Source organism: Narcine bancroftii, chromosome 4 (assembly GCF_036971445.1).
Source record: "Narcine bancroftii isolate sNarBan1 chromosome 4, sNarBan1.hap1, whole genome shotgun sequence".
Taxonomy (NCBI): domain Eukaryota; kingdom Metazoa; phylum Chordata; class Chondrichthyes; order Torpediniformes; family Narcinidae; genus Narcine; species Narcine bancroftii.
Window position 1 is genome coordinate 276693834 of NC_091472.1, and position 18500 is coordinate 276712333.

An 18500-nucleotide genomic window follows, 5' to 3' on the forward strand; every position below is an offset into this window, starting at 1 on the left:
TCATTAAGCATTGTAAAGTTGATCACTGAATGCTTAGAATATATATTTTGGGTCTGACCTCTCATCTGTCAGGGTGATGAATTTATCAGCTTGTTCTTTCTGGTTTCTTTGAATCAGCAAACAGACGTTGCAGAAAAGGCTTTAAGCATTGTTATAATGGACGCTGTGTGTCTAATGCAAAGTGGTGTGACGGAGTAGATGATTGCACTGACAACACAGATGAAGTAGCCTGCAATAGTAAGTATTAGGTTGGTAACTATTCACATTGATTTATCTTTGCAATGACTCAGTCAACAGCAAGGTGAACCAAATAATATGAATTTATTGTTGCGGCTTTAGGAATTTACTTCCAGATGGATTACTACCTGAGTCCTAATACTCCTTTGATCTATCTTTTTTGATGGATTATAATTAATATCTTGCTTCCAATGTTTAAACTTTCTAGTATTTAAGCCAGTTGAATGTCTTATCTTTTTCTTGTTTTAATTTTCCCGTTTATTTTCTAAATGCAATGCAATCTGTGATTTAAAAATGCACCAATTTTAAATGATGTAATATTATAACTTGTTATTCTCTGTAAGTTCTTTAATTTGATTCAAATATAATTGATCAGCAAGGGGTTGTTGCTAGAGCCGTGGCAAACCTGTAAACTTGCATGAAATTTGAAGAGTAGAAATTCAAGACTGATTGGTATAAGAGTGACTATTGAATGAGTAAATGAGATTGTGCAAAATAGTATTCCACCCGATATTTTGCTTTGTTTTACAGATACCACTTGCAGTGCAGCTGAATTTCAGTGCAGAGACGGGACTTGCATTGTCAAAACAGCACAGTGCAACCAGTTGATAGATTGTTCAGATGTTTCTGATGAAATGGATTGCAGTAAGTTGTCAGGTTTTGGCAACCGTTCAATGTGTTGATGTGGGCATTTCACAAGAAGTGGATGCAGACGTGTTGGCCATTAGAGATTCCCCAAGGGCATTGTTTGCTAAAACACAACAATGCTGCCAAGACATGTACTTAGACCTTGTCGATTTTTCATGGATTAAAGTAAAAACACAGAAACCCTTTTACATTGTTGAAGCAATTTTGCAAGCAGATAATAATTGGCCTTTATTAATAAAGAAATCATGTCATGATGAGTTCACCTCAGCAAGATGCAAACATTATCTTACTGATTTCATCATTTCTGTTCAAGGTAACACAGACTGCACTGGCTTCCACCGAGTTGGAGTTAAGGAAACAAATTACATCAAATGTAACAGCACTTCCCTCTGCATCCTTCCGTCTTGGATTTGTGATGGATCCAATGATTGTGGCGACTACACAGATGAATTAAATTGCCAAGGTAAATCATTTGCTTTAAAACCAAAAAAGGAAATGATACTTGTTGATGCATAGAAGTTCGTCATCATAAAAAAAATACTGAGCTCCAGAACAGTCAAAGATCCCCAACCTGTCAGGAAAATATTGTCACCATTTCTTTCATGTGATTTATTTGCCTTCATATTTTAATAATGCACAACTGAGATGGTAAATATTGATTTATTATATCTTTGGCTTGTTTGCATATTCATGCCTTGAGCAATGAACTAACAGAGTAATAATTCCAGCATGAAAATACCACCTATTTTGTGTTTTATTTTTAATTTTCTGTTGTTTCTGGAAGTCATTATTGATCTACGAAAGTAAAACAATGGTTCAATGAAGTAAGGCTGAGTGGAAATTCTGCCTGGCATCATGGAATTCAAAACTTTCCATGGTAGTAGAATCATGAACAAGAGGGCATTGGATTCTTTGCGTTCTGTGTCCCTTTTTTCAAGGACTACCAAAAAATGCATATACACTGTGTCCCGGTTTGCAATGATCACTTACCACTACCACAGAAACTAACACTATGAACGATTAGCTGAATAAATTGACGGGACACATAAGCAGGGAAATAAATTTGTCATAATTTTGAAAAAATACAATATATGTGCTCCCTTCAGATTCAGTTGATGGCTACAATAAAGACATATATAAGAGATAGGAAGCTCCAAAAAAAACAGCAAAATGCCACTGTGCTGCAACTCAGGGAATTGCAAATCATGACCAAATTTCTGATCTCGGTTGGCACAGTGATGTCATCCATCCCTGCTCAAGTTTTTTTTAATTTTGTTAGGAAGGGAATGCTGCACATTGACAACTTTCAGTTCTCCAGGAGCGGATCGCTCTCCTGCACAAGTAAAGAGTAGACTGTTCTATGTGAACATGGCCTTTTCTGAAGGAGTGATGGCAGGCCCTACCATCCCACACTTTTTTTCACCACCACCACTTGCATATCTCTTGCAAGGAGAAACGCACTCAGGTGGCACAGAAAGCAGACTCCAAAGAGAGTAACGACAGTAGGGACCAAGTACCTGTAATTTGGTTTATATTGGCTTGGTCGGCTCTATATCTGAGGAAAGAAACAATGGTATGATGCTACCATACCATTGCAATAAGACCCTTGCATGTAGGCTCAAGAGATAGTGTATGGCTTCAAAGGTGTATCCAATCACTTCCCATAATGACTTCTCCCGTCTGAGCCAGAACCAGCAAATCCAGACTTCCATGTCTTCTAAAAACACCTCAGACATGGACTTGGACTGAAGATCTACCCTTGAAAACTATTATTCCACAGACCACATGACTGAAATAGTTAGAGACATGCCACAGTCAACGTGGAATTTTTGGTATTCATTGTATGCAGTTGATGCTTATCAAACGACCTTTGTCCTGTACTGGCTCTATTCTTCCAACTGTATTCATAACCAGGTGTAAGGGAGATGCCTTTTGAAGAAGGAAAAAAAAATGAAGGGTCTGCTGATAAGAAATATCCCCTTCATGTTGTCCCTTCACTCATATTCCTCTGTCTTACAGGGGATACAAGTGACAGGTGAGAAAACTAATGGGAATGATAGATTATTCAGGAAAGCATGAATCGGCATTGATAAAATCCAATCGCTGTAAGCTGAAGAAACCATGGTGCTTCTAACTTAATACTGAGTCAGTTTTGCCATACCATGTACCGTTAGAAAAGTGATGGTTTAAAATGCTGGCAAAACCCAGTGCTTCGGTTATATATATCTCAAAAAGTGAAAGTATATTGATACAGTAATTTATTTGGGAGGAGGAACACTCAGTGACTTGTTTGAAGCAATGATAAGCATCATGTTGTCTAGCACTGCAGAGATTTAATGTAGTCACTTGGGGAAAATAAAATCCAGTAACTATGAAGTTAGGAGACAATATGACCATCACTCCCATGTTCATCAGATGATCAAGATCAGATGTACTGCCTAGAAAGATCCTGTGGATGTAGACTGGTCAATGATGGGTATGTTCCTGCCCTAAAAATTTTGACTGACTCACATTGGCCTGCTATGACTAGAATGGTGCCCCCCAGTGAAGTGCATTCCTTTCAGTGACACCTCCGAGACACTTGTTGAATGCCCATCTCAGCAGCTCAATGTAATTTGTCACAGCAGTCTCTCTGGATTTCAGGAGGTGTTTGAGTAGCCTGCAGGAGCATCCTCTGATATCAACCATCCATGTGGTTGCAGGTTTCTGCTTTCTCTCCACTTTATATTTATAGATTGGAAACAGATGCTGTGAAAATTGGAGACATATAGATAATCTGATGATTAGGAGATCAACTCTAGATAATTACCCCTGACATATTTTTTTCTCAGAATGTTTCCTAATCTCGTGTCAGTCTGACAATAGGAAATGACAGATAGACCAATCAAAATATAAGGAAACATTTTGAGAAAAAATTGTGTCGGGGTAATTATCTAGAGTTGATCTCCTAAACAATCATCTCAGGATAAAATTGAGATTGGATGATTTTGTTTTCTCAAACAAAAGTTATATAATTCAATTTTCTGAAATAAAAGGGTTAATCTTGCTGAGGTTTAAACATGAGAAATAGAAGCATGTATTGTCCATTTACTACCTCATGCCAGTTAAACCAGTTCATGAAATCGCGGTTGATCATTTATTTCAGCACCATTTCCAAATGCACTAAAGCTATATCCTTCAAGATTATTTACATATAACAATCACCATCTTGAATGTACTCAGGATTCAAGCATTTTTTTCCCCCAAGGACTTTAAAGATACACAAAATTCTGAGTGCAAAATTTTCTTATCTTCCCAGTCCTGCACAGCCCAAGCATTTTCCGAGGCTGTGACCCTTGATTCATGAGTCATCACCCAGTGCTAAGATTATTCTCTGGTGATGCTCTGCCAGGCCTCTACTGCAGCCATCTTCGGCTCCTGCTAGTTTCAGGGACTTGTCCCCTTATGTTTTCTCTTCAGCACATGGAAGGTCTGCTCAATTTGATTTAGATTAGATAACTGACTTGGGCATTCAAGAATTTTCCTGTTTTTAACTTTGAAAAACTCTTTTGTTGCTTTAGTAGTATGTTTGGGATCATTGTCTTGCTGTATGATGATGTACGTCCAATGGGTTAGGAGACATTTGTTCGAACTTAAGCAGATATGATATTTCTATACATGTCAGCATTCATTTTGCTACTATCACCAGCAGTTGCATCATCATTGAAGATTAGTGTGCCAGTACCTGTGGCAGCCATACATGCCCAGGCTGTAACACCCCCACCACAATGTTTCGCAGATAAGGTGGTATGCTTTGAATCTTGAGCAGTTCTTTTACAACTCCACACTTTGCTCTTGCCATCACTCTAATACAGGTTAGTCTTTGTCTCAACACCTTTTGCAAGAATTCTGCAGGCTCTTTTAAATACTTCTTGGCAAACTGTAATCTGCCCATTCTCTTTCTGTGGCTAACTAGTGGATTGCATCTTGTAGTGTAGACACTATTTCTGTTAATGAAGTCTTCTGCAGACATAGTAATTGACACATCCACACCGGCTTCCTGAACAGTGTTTCAAATCTGTTGGACAGACATTTGGGGATTTTCCTTCATCGTACTGAGAATTATTCACTCATCAGGCATTAGAGGTAGTTCTTGGAGATAAAGTCCCTTTTATCTCCAGTTCACTCTTTCTTCTTTATGATGTTGCAAACTATTGATTTTGGTCATCCGAAGGTTTGGGTAATTTTATTCTTGTTTCAGCCTCAGAATGGCTTATTTTACTTTAATTGGCACAACTCTGGTCTTCATGTTGAAAAATGGCAACTACAGATTCCGCAGGTGATCAAAAGCTCATAAGTGAACCTAACTCTCTTATACCTGCACCAATGAAACAATTAAACATATCTGAGTAACCACAAATACCTATGAAACCAAATCTCCCAAATATTATGTTGCCCTAAAGTAGGGAGACTATGTGTAAAAAGTGTTATAATTTCTACATGTCCAAACCAAAACATATTCAAATAGTCTTGAATAAAATTTGGAATGCGCACTTTAATCCATGTTTGATTACTAATTTAAAACTGTGGAGCACAGCAGAAAATAAAGAAAAAAGTGGTCTTTGTCCCAAACATATTGAAGGGCACTGCATGTCCTGTCCTATCTATGGAAAAGTCCTATTGTTTCCATGGTTACACCATCAATCAACTCAGAACCCACAAAAGGAAGTCATTCTTGTTCAGAAGGAACAGCCTGAAAAGAACAAAAATATAATTGCAGAAAAATGTTGTTATGTTTCTGCTCAGATTCTATTGCAGTAAAGGTCATTCTGCCGTTTTAATTGTTTTGTCCTTGCAGATTAACTTTCAGTGGTTGGTGTATTTGGATTTATCATTTTAAAAATAAGCATGCATATACAAAACATTTATAGAATACATAATATTAATAACAATTGACAAATTAGATAACTCATCAATCTATAAAGTCCATAAACCATAATTAAAAATTATATAAAAAAAGAGGGAAAAAAAAGATTTTTCACATATAGCGTTTTTCTAAACCCTATTCCCTAACCCAAGGTGTATGCTAAAGAAAATATGTACTTAATTCATAGAATAAACCGGAAAATATTTTTAAAAATCATATTATGTCTAGAGGTATGAAAATAATTCAAGAATGATTCCCACAACAATTGAAGCTTTATATTTGAATTATTAAATGAAGAGCATATCTTTTCCAAATTTAAAAAGGATATAATGTCCCTGAGCCAGTGAGCATGAATGAGTTGGGCCGCGTCCTTCAATATTGCACAGCTAGCCAGGAGAGATGCAAAAGACAGAATACAACATTTAATTGGAGTTAGAAGAATATCATCATCTTCAGTTGTACAAAAAAGAGCAGCCAGAGGATTCAGCTCCAAGTTTACTTTTAAAATTAAGGACAGAGCTTGAAATACCTTCCTCCTGAATTTTTCAAGGCTAGGACATGTCCAAAACACATGAATTAAACAAGTCTCTTCTCTTTTAAATTTATCACAGTAAGGATTTACATCTGAAGAGGTATGAGATAATTTAGCTTTAGACATTTGAGCCCTCCGTATAACTTTAAATTGTCATAAGCAATGATTGGGCACATAAGTATGTAGTATTAACCAGCTTAAAAATGAGATCCCAAACTTTGTCCGATAATGTAAGGTTTAAATCCTGTTCCCAGGTATTTTTAATTTTAATGAAAGGGGCATGTCTCAAACCCATTAGCTTAACATAGAGAATGGATATTAAACCTGTGCTGATTTATCAACAAAAGTGAATGACATCATTTTTTCTGTATTATGTTTGCCTGATATGGCCTTGACCATTTGCTTAGCCTGAAACATTTGTAATCTCCTCACAACCAAACCCTGTCACCCAATTTTCTATCTATCATCTCCACACTTCGATATGTTTCGCTGGGACTCTTAACCAGCAGAGCAAGGTCAGCAACCTTAAACGTTACAGGCCCAATTAACTGATAAATCTACGTTAGCAGGGATACTTTATTATATCGTTTGGTGTCCTGGCAGTATGCTTGACTGCAACAACAGCTTCAAATGTCATCGCCAAAGGGCTTTCCAAACGCAGAGTGTCAAACATTCACCATACTGTATGGCATGGAATGTGTCAGACTCATCCAGAATTGGACTTATCTTTCTCCATTTGCTCGTCTCACATTCAAGTAGGCGAGCTGTGGTTTCTGTGCAGTTGAGTCACTGATCATCTGAAACCTCAGCCTCATCACAACTACACTGAAACAAAATGTGCATTCTCCTTCACTGTCCAGCACTGCAACGGGATGAAATCAAAGATGCTCAACATGTCCAAAATTTTATGAAGATGGATTACTACCATTTTTTTAAATATGTTTTCAGATGGCAGTATCTTCCAGGTCTACCTTGTTTCTCTGTATTTTTTTTAGCGGATGGATTCATTTATTGAAACATTAACACATTAGCAATGTTTGATATGAAATGAGTTAAATAATTTAATTTCAATTTCCTATTTAAATTCCCCACCCCATTCCAATGCCGACCTGACTGTGTCCACCTTAAAATTGGAGGGTCATATTCCATCTGAGCACCCTCCAACTGGTTGACATTTGCAAATGATGCCACTATGTTCTTTTACCACCCCCTCTCCCCAAGTCTCTCTCATTCTCCTATCCCTATTTCTCCTTTCTCTCTCTCTTCCCCTTTCCCTCTGTCTACTTTCTTCCAACTTTGTATTGACAAAGTCACTCCTCCCTCGATCAATTGCTACTTTTCTTCTCCTGTCCTCCTATCCTCATCCAATTATCACCATTTGTCTGTTGGCCTATGCTCCCCTCTCTGCCCTTTCTTCCCTTCTCACCAGCCTTTCAACTCGGGCACCTGGTTGCTTTTTTCTCATTCCTTGAAGAAGTGCTCAGGCTCAAAACATTGGTTATATATCTTTATCTCTTATTGACACTGCAGAACTTGCTGAGTTCCTCCAGAATTCTTTTTACAGAAATGTGTGATATAATCTCTTCAAAATTATCATAAGATGGAGGCAGGAAAATTGTTTTCACTGGAAGGTGAGACCAGAGCTTGGGGATGCAGCCTCAAGATTTAGGGGAGATGAAGAAAAACTGTTTTTCTCAGAGAGTAGTGTGTCTGTGAAATTCTCTGCCCAGGGAAGCAGTTGAGGCTAACTTCATTAAACATATTTAAGGTTCAGTTAGGTTTTTATATAAAAAAGGAATTAAGGGATATGTGGAAAAGGCAGGTAGGTTGAGCCATGATCTCACTGAATGGAGGAGCAGGCTCGATGGGCCAGATGGCCTACTCCTGCTCCTATTTCTTATGTTATGTTCTTAACATTCTTTCTTTATGCTGCTTTTGATTTTAGCTCAACATAAGCTCAAATGTAAAGAGCATTACTTTTCGTGCCCTAATGGAAGATGTATTCCTGCCTTTTGGATTTGTGATAAAGAAGAGGATTGTGAAGATGGAGCTGATGAATCTCATTGTGGTATTTAACTCTTTAACCTAGCTAGTTAACTATTTAATCTTTTATATCAGACATTAGCTATAACTCCAGAAATATCTAATGCATTACTTAGGAGTGCAACATTCCAATCTTCGCAATTCACCCTATCAAGTCCATCAAGATTTCAGGGAAAATATCCATTTAATCTTGATCCCTCTCTCCATATTTCCCTCTATCCATTCAAGATACTTTCTCTCTCACATGACTTCCAACTCCCCATCCCCCCTATTTGCTATTAAATATCAACACCTATTTGGTGTATGCAAGAAGCCAGGGCACCTGGAGAAAACCCTTCCAGTCACAGGGAGAATGTGCAAACTCCACTCAGACAGCACCTGAGATAGGAGATGCCAGCATCAGAATGAGGCAATTTTGTCATCTGTGCAGAACCACTATTGCTGATCTCTAGTTTTGAAATTGGTTTGTCACAACAGGAAGTCAGTGAGATATTAAGCAGATGTCCCCTGTTGCCATTACTACTGGAAGTTAAAACTACCATTGCATAGTAGAAAGAAAGTTTGGGGTTTCTCTTCATGTCTTGGTTAAAAATGTTTCAGAGTAAAATTAACTAAATTTTGATTACCTAAATTCCTTGGTGAGATTTTAACCCATTTCTCTCAAAAATCAGACAAGGCCTCTGAATTGCTACCTGCCTACACACATCTCAACAAAGGCCAAAAGTCTGATTATCTGTTCATTATATAATGCTTCTGTTTATCCCTAAATGTTTCTTATATCAGAACCTCTGAGGGTGTTTCATTAGCTCAAACTGCTGTGAAATGCATTGTGGTCCTGCAAAACATGATAAAATTATATATATATATTTCCCTTTTATTGAGATGGATCTTAACCCTGCTTTATTTTGTTAAATTCATAAACATCTATTCTATATCTGTTTTAGAGTTTGTCATTTAATATACAAGTGTGCAGATCTGTATTGTTAAGTAATGGAGTGGGTGGCATTTTATTCCATTGAATTGTGTACAACTAAACACTTGAGGTGAAGTGGCAATAAACTGTCCGTAATCTGCAGATTGCAATTTCAAGGTCTAACACGTAACATTTTTCTTTCCACTCACTTACCACTTTAAATATTTCCTATGCCATAGGTGCTCTGTGATTAGTAAAGGATTGCTTAAGGTGATATGTGGGTGGAAAGAAAATGTTTGAAAACCACTGTTTTAATCGTACCTAATTGACTCATTGTGTGCATGGTTTGAAAGGAAACCTCAAAGGAAATGGACCAATGATCATTTTTATCAAGCAAAATATTTCAGTCTCAATTGGTTCTAGAGCAGTGGTTCTCATCTTTCTATTCCCACTCACATACTACCTTTAACAATCCCTTACTAATCACAGAGCACCGATGGCATGGGGATTACTTAAAGGGGATGTGAGTGGAAACATAAAGGTTGAGAACCACTAGTCTAACACATCATGCTAAGTTTTGTTGTCCTCTAACAATATCCCTTGCTTAAATATTTAACTGCCTCTGGTGGAAAGAAACATTTCACTTTCCTGTCGATGTGGGAATGTAATAGAAAGGACTGAAATTGAACAATTGTAGACTCACGGAAATAAATGTACATGTAAATTTCTGCTTTCCGTTCACTTCAAAAATTACTATTTCCCTGACTGAAGGTAGCTTTCTGATAATGACGTGCAGGAAGACACTGGTCTTCAACTTCAGTTTGAGCTTACACCAACCCAACAAAAGCAGGAAAATCAAATTCCTGTTATTGCTCATGGATGGAAGCAGGCAGGATGTTGGTAGAATTATGTACACTAAATCATATCAAAACACTAAATAGATTTCAATATAATATTTGCTTTTTGTTCACAGATTCCTTTTGCACATGGAATCAGTTTGAATGTCCAAATCATAAATGTATCTCTCATCGTTGGGTTTGTGACGGTGCAGATGATTGTAGAGATGGTTCCGATGAAGCAGATCTTCTTTGTGGTACGTTTTTGCTCAGGATTAAAAGTACTTTTTGGTCCCCGGTCTGTGATATCAACTACATTTAACCTCAGCACTGAGATTTGGTGAATACATGGTGATCAATGCCGCTACATTTTCAGTTTTTTAAAGGTCTTGTAACCATTGGTATATCACTTCCAGTTCTTCTAATATCCGATGCAAACATGAGATTAAGGAATACAAATTTATCAAGGATTTTTAACTTTTCAGATTTTTTTAAAACCATTTAACATGAAAGATGGAACTATTTTCAAGTCATAGGGTCATTCAGCACAGAAGTAGTCCCTATGGCCCACTGGATCCATTCCATCCACCAACTATAAATTTGTACTAACCTTGCATGTGTGCCATTCTATTTATTTTATTCTTACGTTTCTAACTGCTTTCCCGATTCTGTCAAATTTGGGTGGGTAATTAATCTACCAACCCACGTCTTTGGAATGTGGGAGGAAACTGGAGCAACTATATGCAGTCACAGAGAGGACACAAATTCCATTCAAACAGCACTAGAGATCAGGATTAGTTAGAAAAGCAGATTAACAATATTGAATTTCAGACTTTCATTTCAGTGTTCTAATGAGAAGCACTCAGTTTAGATTTCTATAGGTCAATTAATTCATCAGGCACCCCCTTCTCATCATATTGTCCCCTGGATATTGACATGGTAATATCATAATTGGAAACCCATTCAAGAAACATTCGCTTCTGGGAGAAAATGTGCTGTGAAATTGAACTGATCGAGAAACTTTTTAAAAAATCACTTAATTGTGATTGTGTACTAAAGTGAACAAATTAATTTAGGCAGATTATAATTTGGCATTTGCATCTTGACTAATTTCTGTTACACACTCAAGATACCAAAATGCTTGTGTCATGAGTTGTGTTTTTTTTTCTAAATTCCTCAGAATATAATTCCTTTTTTGTAAATTTTGAACCAAAGTCAAAGTTGAGCAAAGTTTCTCTTGGAAACACAAAGTCATTGTCTAATGATTGATTAAGTTAATGTTTAGTGCTATTTTCTGGGCTCGATCAATTGTAAGTCCAAACAGTTTATATAAGATAGTCAGCATCATTCTAAAGTCTCTTAGTGAGCGGTAGTAAGATATTTTCTTGAAACTCATCTCTCTCATTATTTTTAAAATATTACTATGAAGTTTGAAATCTCTCTAATTTCTTTAATTTTGTTGTGACCATTTCAATACTTGTGGGCAACATCGTTTGTATCATTATGCAGAAGAAGTTACAGACATGTATTATGTTTGTTGGAAGTAAGAGACAGTACAAAATAAATTGTTGAAAACCGAACAGTAGCTCCTTCTAGTATAGAAACAATAATGGTCACCTACTGGGCTATAACTTTTATGGATAATTTACCAGGCCTCGATGTAACACTGAAGGATTTGATGGTCTCATTAACACATGCAGGTAGTGATATTATGTCCCACTTAGAATATTAGTCCCAAGTGCAAAGTATCTCTTGACATGACCCACCTTAATCCTATTTTTTAAATAGAACACAGAGTGATGTCTCTCAATAAATGTTTGATGACCCAAATGTTAATATTTTATTTATGGTCAATGGCAGATTCTGTCAGTGATTTTCATGCCATGCAGTTTGCATCACAATATGTTTAAATTGATTGATTGCAGCATATTGACAATAATTTTCCTTTACATTACAAGCTGGTTAATTCACAAGGATAATAAAAGATTTAACTTGAGCAGCCCAAGTCCTTGAGTGAAAAACTTTGATTGAAATGGGGATTGAAGTTATTGACGCTACAAGTATGATATATTGTGGAAGCAAAGCCTCAGAATAAATAGCTGACTGATTTCACCCTTAAGGATCATCCTTAAGGATTCTGAATAAACTTCCTGGAATATTAAGATTTAGCAAGATAATGCTTCAGCCTTCTCACAACTGAGCCACAATAGACAAATTGGGATATGAAGGACATTTTTTGATTCACAATTAAAAATAGTACTCCAGTTTTTAAAAGAAATATCTGAAATTGTCATATATTTAAGGATAAAGTTGATAATGTCAAATTAAGTTGAGTCATGTCAGTGACTCAGAGTGTAGAATACCTTACCTTTTAACAGTACTCAAGAAAATTGTTCAAAGTAAATTATTATTTTGTAACTAATATACCTGATACATGAACAACATCAAGTAGCTAGTGAGTTAAGGCAACTAAAAGTGAAGCAAAATGCATTGTGACAGGGTTTCATGTTTTAACACTCACCTTAGCAGTGACGGAAAGGCAAAAATATTGGGAACTGCCTTATGCAATAGTATCCAAAGTGTTCTATTAAGTCCCAATGCTCTGATTCTGTCCTCTATGTTAATTCATTTAATAGCACAAATCATGATGGAAAAGGAGAAAAAATGTGAAAATCTGCAGATGTGTGATGTGCTGAGTTTCTCCAGCATTCTTGGGTCATCATTATGGGAAAGGCTTTTATTCGACTCAAGCTCCATTCATTGTTTAATCATGTAGTTTGCAGTATTTAACAATGTAGGCCCACAGGGTGTCAACCAATACCACATGCACAAAAAAAAGCAAATACAATTGCATTTTCATATTAACACATTTAATTCTATTGATGGGGAATCACCATGACAAATTAGCAATGAGATAGATGAGTTTTAAATATAAACACAGAAATATGGAGGAACTCAGCAGGCCTCACAGCGTCTATAGGAGGTAAAGATATGTCATAGACTTTTTAGGCCTGAATCCTTATTCAAGGTGTTATGTCTCTGTGGTTACTTGGGAGGCTTCATAAATAGTTTAGAAATGCAAGATTCAAATAACAGAGGAGATTTTACTTACTGATGTCTTCCTCCATCTCAGGAAACTGTTCACATTCTCACATATACATATGCCCCACAGTGATGCCCTACGGTTAGTAGGGTGTATTCTTATGTGGTTACAAAATAGTTCACATTTTCTTGACTATATTAACATCCCTCCTTCTCAAGATAAAGAAAAAAAAGTATGTTATTTATCACTTTCATTCCAGTATAACTTAAGTAACTGAACTTGTGCACTAATTTATTTACACAACTATTTATAAATAGTTCTTCTCGATAACACACTGGTGGCAGTATGTTCCTTTGCCATCTTGTGGATTTGGTTGCGACCGTTGGGCTCTGTGTTGCTGGTACAGGTGTTGGTGATGTAGCTTGTTGGGCTTCTCCTGACAACTGCTGTGTTGATGTTTTGGTATTCGTAGTTGTAGTCCCTTCGCTTGATACCTCACATGATTATGGTATTGCAGGCTTTGCTGGTATTATCACATCTCATTGTTGTTTACTTTTATATGGTGGATCTTCTTCTTGTATTTTTACTTCACTGGTATCACTGTTTTCTTCAAACCAGACTTGCACATCTTCGCCCAGCAGTTTGCTTTACCATATGCTCTACATTCAGAACCATATGCGGGGCATTTGTTTTGGTCGTCGAAGGAGTGTTGTCTGCCATACGTTCTGCAGGTCTTGGGGATTTGCACTTTTTTGATTGTGTTCTTTATAGCATTTTGCTGTGGGTGGGTCTGCATAGATGAGGATTTCATTTGCGTCCTTGTTGCTTTGTAGGCTCTGGCTGTGTCTATAGCTTCAAGCTATCCTTCCCTAAAAGAGACTTCTGCACTTCGGGATGGGCACTCCCTAATATTAGTTGATCAACTAATCTTTCCTCTCTATCCTTAAATCTGCATTTTGCAGCAACAATTTTTAGTCTCGTGAGGAAGTTATCACTAGTTTCATCAGTCTCTTGCATTAAGCCTTGAAATTCATTGTGTTTAATTCTATGATTAGACCTGGGTTCAAGGTGAGAAGCAAACTTTGCAAATATCTGCTCTGGATCATTTTTCTCCACCTCTGTAAAATCCTAGCTATTAAATAAGTCAAGGCCTCACTCCCCTGTTCAGAGACGTATACAATTGACCTTCTCCTCTGCTGTTGCATTTTCAACATAGCTTTAAATTGTACTTCTGCTGAATTTTTTTAAATGATTCAACAATGTCTTCAGCCTCCCAGTCGATCACTGGGTAGACTGTTATTGCTCCAGCCATTTTTTTCAGTAATGTTTTTTCTCTTCTTCCCCTTCGTATTTCAGTGATTTATAATCAATTGTATGGCTTTATTCCTCCTCTATTATACTGCTGCCACCATGGTATGTATCTGTTACTTGGGAGGCTTCTTAAATAACTTGAGATGCAAGATTCAAATAAAAGAAGAAATTTTACTTGATGTCTTCATCCTCAAAAACTGTTCACACTCTCACATATACATATGCCCCACAGTGGTGTACTACAGCGAGAATGATATATTCTTACACAGTTATAAAATAGTTCATGTTATCCTGACTATATAACACAAGATAGGAGTAAAAAGCAGACAGGTACCTGAATTAAAAGGCTGAGGAGAAGGGAACAGTTGGCAGAGGGCAAAGCACAGACCGGCAGACAAAAGGAGTGAATTAGATATGGCAAGGAAGACAGAGGAAAAGTGAGAATTAATTGGGGGTTGGATGTATTTTGGCTCTGTAAATGTAGAGATGAGTGAAAAGAGATAGAGGGAAAGAGAGACAATTAGAGAAAAGGAGTCAAGGAAAGATTGGGGGGGGGGTGCTAATGGAAACCGGAGAAGTCAATGTTAATGCCATGCAGTTGGTGGGTGATCAGACAGATTATGTGGTGTTGTTCCTCTAATTATCAGATGGTCTCAGTCTGGCAGTACATGAGACCATGACGGCAAGGGAATGCAGCAGTGAATTGAAATGGGTGGTAACTGGGAGGTCCCAGTTATTGCGGCAGACAGAGACAAGGTGCTCCAGTCTGATTCCAGTCCTGAGATCTGTCTCTCCTTGTCTCTTTTCCCCCAGCTCTACTTCTGCAGAGTCAAGGGACAATCCTTCCCCCAATCAATTCTCACCTTTCCTCTCTCCTCCCTTCCTCTCCATCATCTAATTAACACCTTTTGTCTGTTGGTCTGTACTTTTCCCTCTTCTCCAGCCTTTTAATTCAGACACCTAACTGCTTTATACACACACCTTGAAGAATGGCTCTGTCCTGAAACATAATTTCTATATCTTTACCACCTATGGACACTGTGATACCTGCAAAGTTCCTCTAGCATATATCTGTGCTTTTTTATTGCAATCACAGCATCTGCAGACTTCTGTGTTTCACAGTCCAATCTCACTTCTCATTCCTCCAAGGCAATTTTTATACTGTGCACAGAATTTAACATTTATAAAGTTCACCAGGCTTTGGTGCTTGAAAGGTAAATGGTTACCACTCAGGAAGGTTCTTGTCAGTTTTCAGAGAGAAATTTGTTGTTTGCTGGACATTCACAACTGATTCCTTTTAATCAGCCACTTCAGTGTCCTGCAGAAGATACTTGCCCCCATAGACCATAACCTCTTTCTTTCAGGCCACCACAGAGTTCCTTTTTGTTTAATTTATTTCAAGTGAAACATTAGGCAGCAAGTCCTCTCCTCTTGCATGAACCACAAGGGCTTTGACCAGGCTGAAATAAGAACTCACAACCTGTCTTCCAAATGGGGTTTTCCATAAGCTTTCCAGCTTGTCCTGTTCCAGTCCCAGCTGCTGCTGCTGACTGTAAAACTGAAGAGCTGATCTCTCTCTCTCTCTCTCTCTGAGATAAAGCCTATTTTATTTCTCTGCTTGCAAAATCACATGACCCTCTTAGATCAGCAAGTTCTACTCCAGACAGTCTGCAGCTCAAACAAGTTATTTAATCTATTGCCTTTTTGAATACAACAATCCATCAGTGAAGTCTCCTGGGCACATTGCAAAGCTTTTGCAATGACTCTTGGTACTGGACTGTCTAGCATGAGCAGAGCTCCAATATGTTAAGTAAAATCTGTTTTAAAGTTTTTGTATGTGACCTACACTAAAAAAAAACTGCCCCAATTTATCTCCAAAAAACATATCTATACATAATACAAACACTACATAATCTGTCACAAGAGGAAGAAATTAATGCAGAATATAGGCCTCACAGACATGAAAAAAAATTCAAAGTGTCAAGCCATTGTTGTTCTTCCTTGAAGTGCAAAAGCATTTAATTTTCAATTGTGCTTTGCCTGTTTTATCTGCAAATTCTGGCACCAGATCATCTGTATTCCTCCAGGTTAATCAGCTCACTTTAGGTTACAAGATCACAAGATGTAGGAGCAGAAGCAGGCCCATTGAGTCTGCTCCCCCATCCTCCCACTCAGCCCCACTCCCTAACTTTCTCTCCAATCACAATCAAATACCTGTCAATCTCAGCCTTAAATGCATCCAATGACCTCACTTCCACAGCTACCTGGCACCAAGTTCCACAGACTCATAACTCTCTGACAGGAATTTTTTTTGCATCTTGCCTTGGAATCCCCTACCTTGGAAAAAAAATCCTTGCCACATCTAATCTGCCTAGGCCTTTCAGCATTCAAAATGCCCCTGAGGTCCCCCCTCATCTAAACTCCAACTAATATAGTCGAAGAGCAGACTATTGCTCCTCAGATGCTAACCTTTTCATTACCAGTGCTCCTGTTTCAGAAATTTTGACATGTATTATTCCTCCAGAACTAAATTATGCTCTGAATGTGAGGCACTCTCTTTGAAGTAGGCACGAGGTACCCCTGTGATATCATTTAGATCATTTTTTATGCAATTCTAGTCCTGAAAATGTTTGTTTTAAATTGTGATCACCCCCCCCCACCACATCCCCCACCACCTTCCAATATCATTAGTCAAACGCTCAATATTGTTTGCATTAAATTATTAATCTAGGATGAAAAAAGTCTTAATAATGCCACAGTATGCATTTTTTCTTTCACGTTTGTAAATTTCCTTTGAATATTTCATGATCAAAGGAAGGTTTGGAGTCAGAGTAATTACAGGTGATTTTTTTAAACTATTTTATTTTATTAATTACACATCGTAACTTTTGTTTAAAAAAATGATGACTGTAACTGACATCACTTCACTGATTATATTACAAACATATTATGGGGATTAAGTTCATGCACTATTTCAAATGTTGCTCCATGAAATAGTGATTTGCAGTTTATTTCACTATCACAGGTTCAGTTACTTGTGCTCCTGACTTGTTCCAGTGTCCCAATTCTCATGTTTGTCTTCCAAAACGGTGGCTGTGTGATGGGGATAAAGACTGTCCAGATGGAAGCGATGAACTCTCTACAGCTGGTTGCAGTGAGTAATGTTGGACAGTTGAGAGAAAACTCCACAGCAGTTTTGCAGAGGGTGGGGGGGAGGGTGGTGGTGGTTTACAGAATATTAACAGAGTGAAATCATTTGATTACATTGTGAATTTGGTACCACATCATGATATAATCTAAATATGCTCATGTCATGTCTCCCCTTGCCTCCACACCTGTCCCCACCAAATCAGGCATCTGCCACTTTTTTTGACATTCTTGAAGGGATCGGACTGAAATGTTGAATGCCTTTGAATTTCTGTGGATGTTGCATGACCTGCTGAGTTTCTCCAGTATTTCTGTGTTGTGAACTAAATGCTAGCACCTGCAAATGTTACCTTGTTCCTGTAATTGACTGGCTGTGTTAACCATATTTTTCTACCCAAAGCCGCTGTATGATCTGCTGTGTATTGTCAGCACTTTTTAAATTTTATTTCATATTTCCAGAATTTGAAACACTTTGCTTTAGTAGTTCATATATTAATAGATTCAATCTTGTGTTACATACTGCGAAATGTTGTTTTAAAACCCACTTCAATTCTGATTCGAAAACGACATGGGAAGTAATTCAGCTGTAAACCATGATAACAATTACAGGAAGTTATAGAACAATATGTCATCAGTTTAATTCAGTTACATTTTAGTTACATTTCAGTTACATTTTAGTTCAGCTGCAAACAATGATAACAATTACAGGAAGTTATAGAACAATATGTCATCAGTTTAATTCAGTTACATTTTAGTTACATTTCAATTACATTTTAGTTCAGCTGTAAATGATAACAATTACAGGAAGTTATAGAACAATATTTCATCAGTTTAATTCAGTTACATTTTAGAGTTTTGTGTTAGATGAATCTATATGGTAGATT

The 18500-nt window shown here is 37.3% G+C and overlaps 1 protein-coding gene across 14 annotated transcripts in view; it reads left to right on the forward strand.

Annotated features, from left to right (window-relative positions):
• Nucleotides 1-18500, forward strand: part of LOC138761991 (low-density lipoprotein receptor-related protein 1-like) — a 1165126-nt gene that overhangs the window by 899685 nt on the left and 246941 nt on the right. For all 14 annotated transcript variants that reach the window (XR_011356692.1, XM_069935089.1, XM_069935091.1 and 11 more), the window contains 6 exons: nt 118-237; nt 769-882; nt 1199-1348; nt 8269-8391; nt 10253-10372; nt 17495-17623. Coding sequence is in view for 13 of the 14 variants with exons in the window: in XM_069935089.1 (XP_069791190.1) it covers nt 118-237; nt 769-882; nt 1199-1348; nt 8269-8391; nt 10253-10372; nt 17495-17623 (756 nt within the window). In the remaining variant the exon portion in view is untranslated. The remainder of the gene's footprint in view (nt 1-117; nt 238-768; nt 883-1198; nt 1349-8268; nt 8392-10252; nt 10373-17494; nt 17624-18500) is intronic.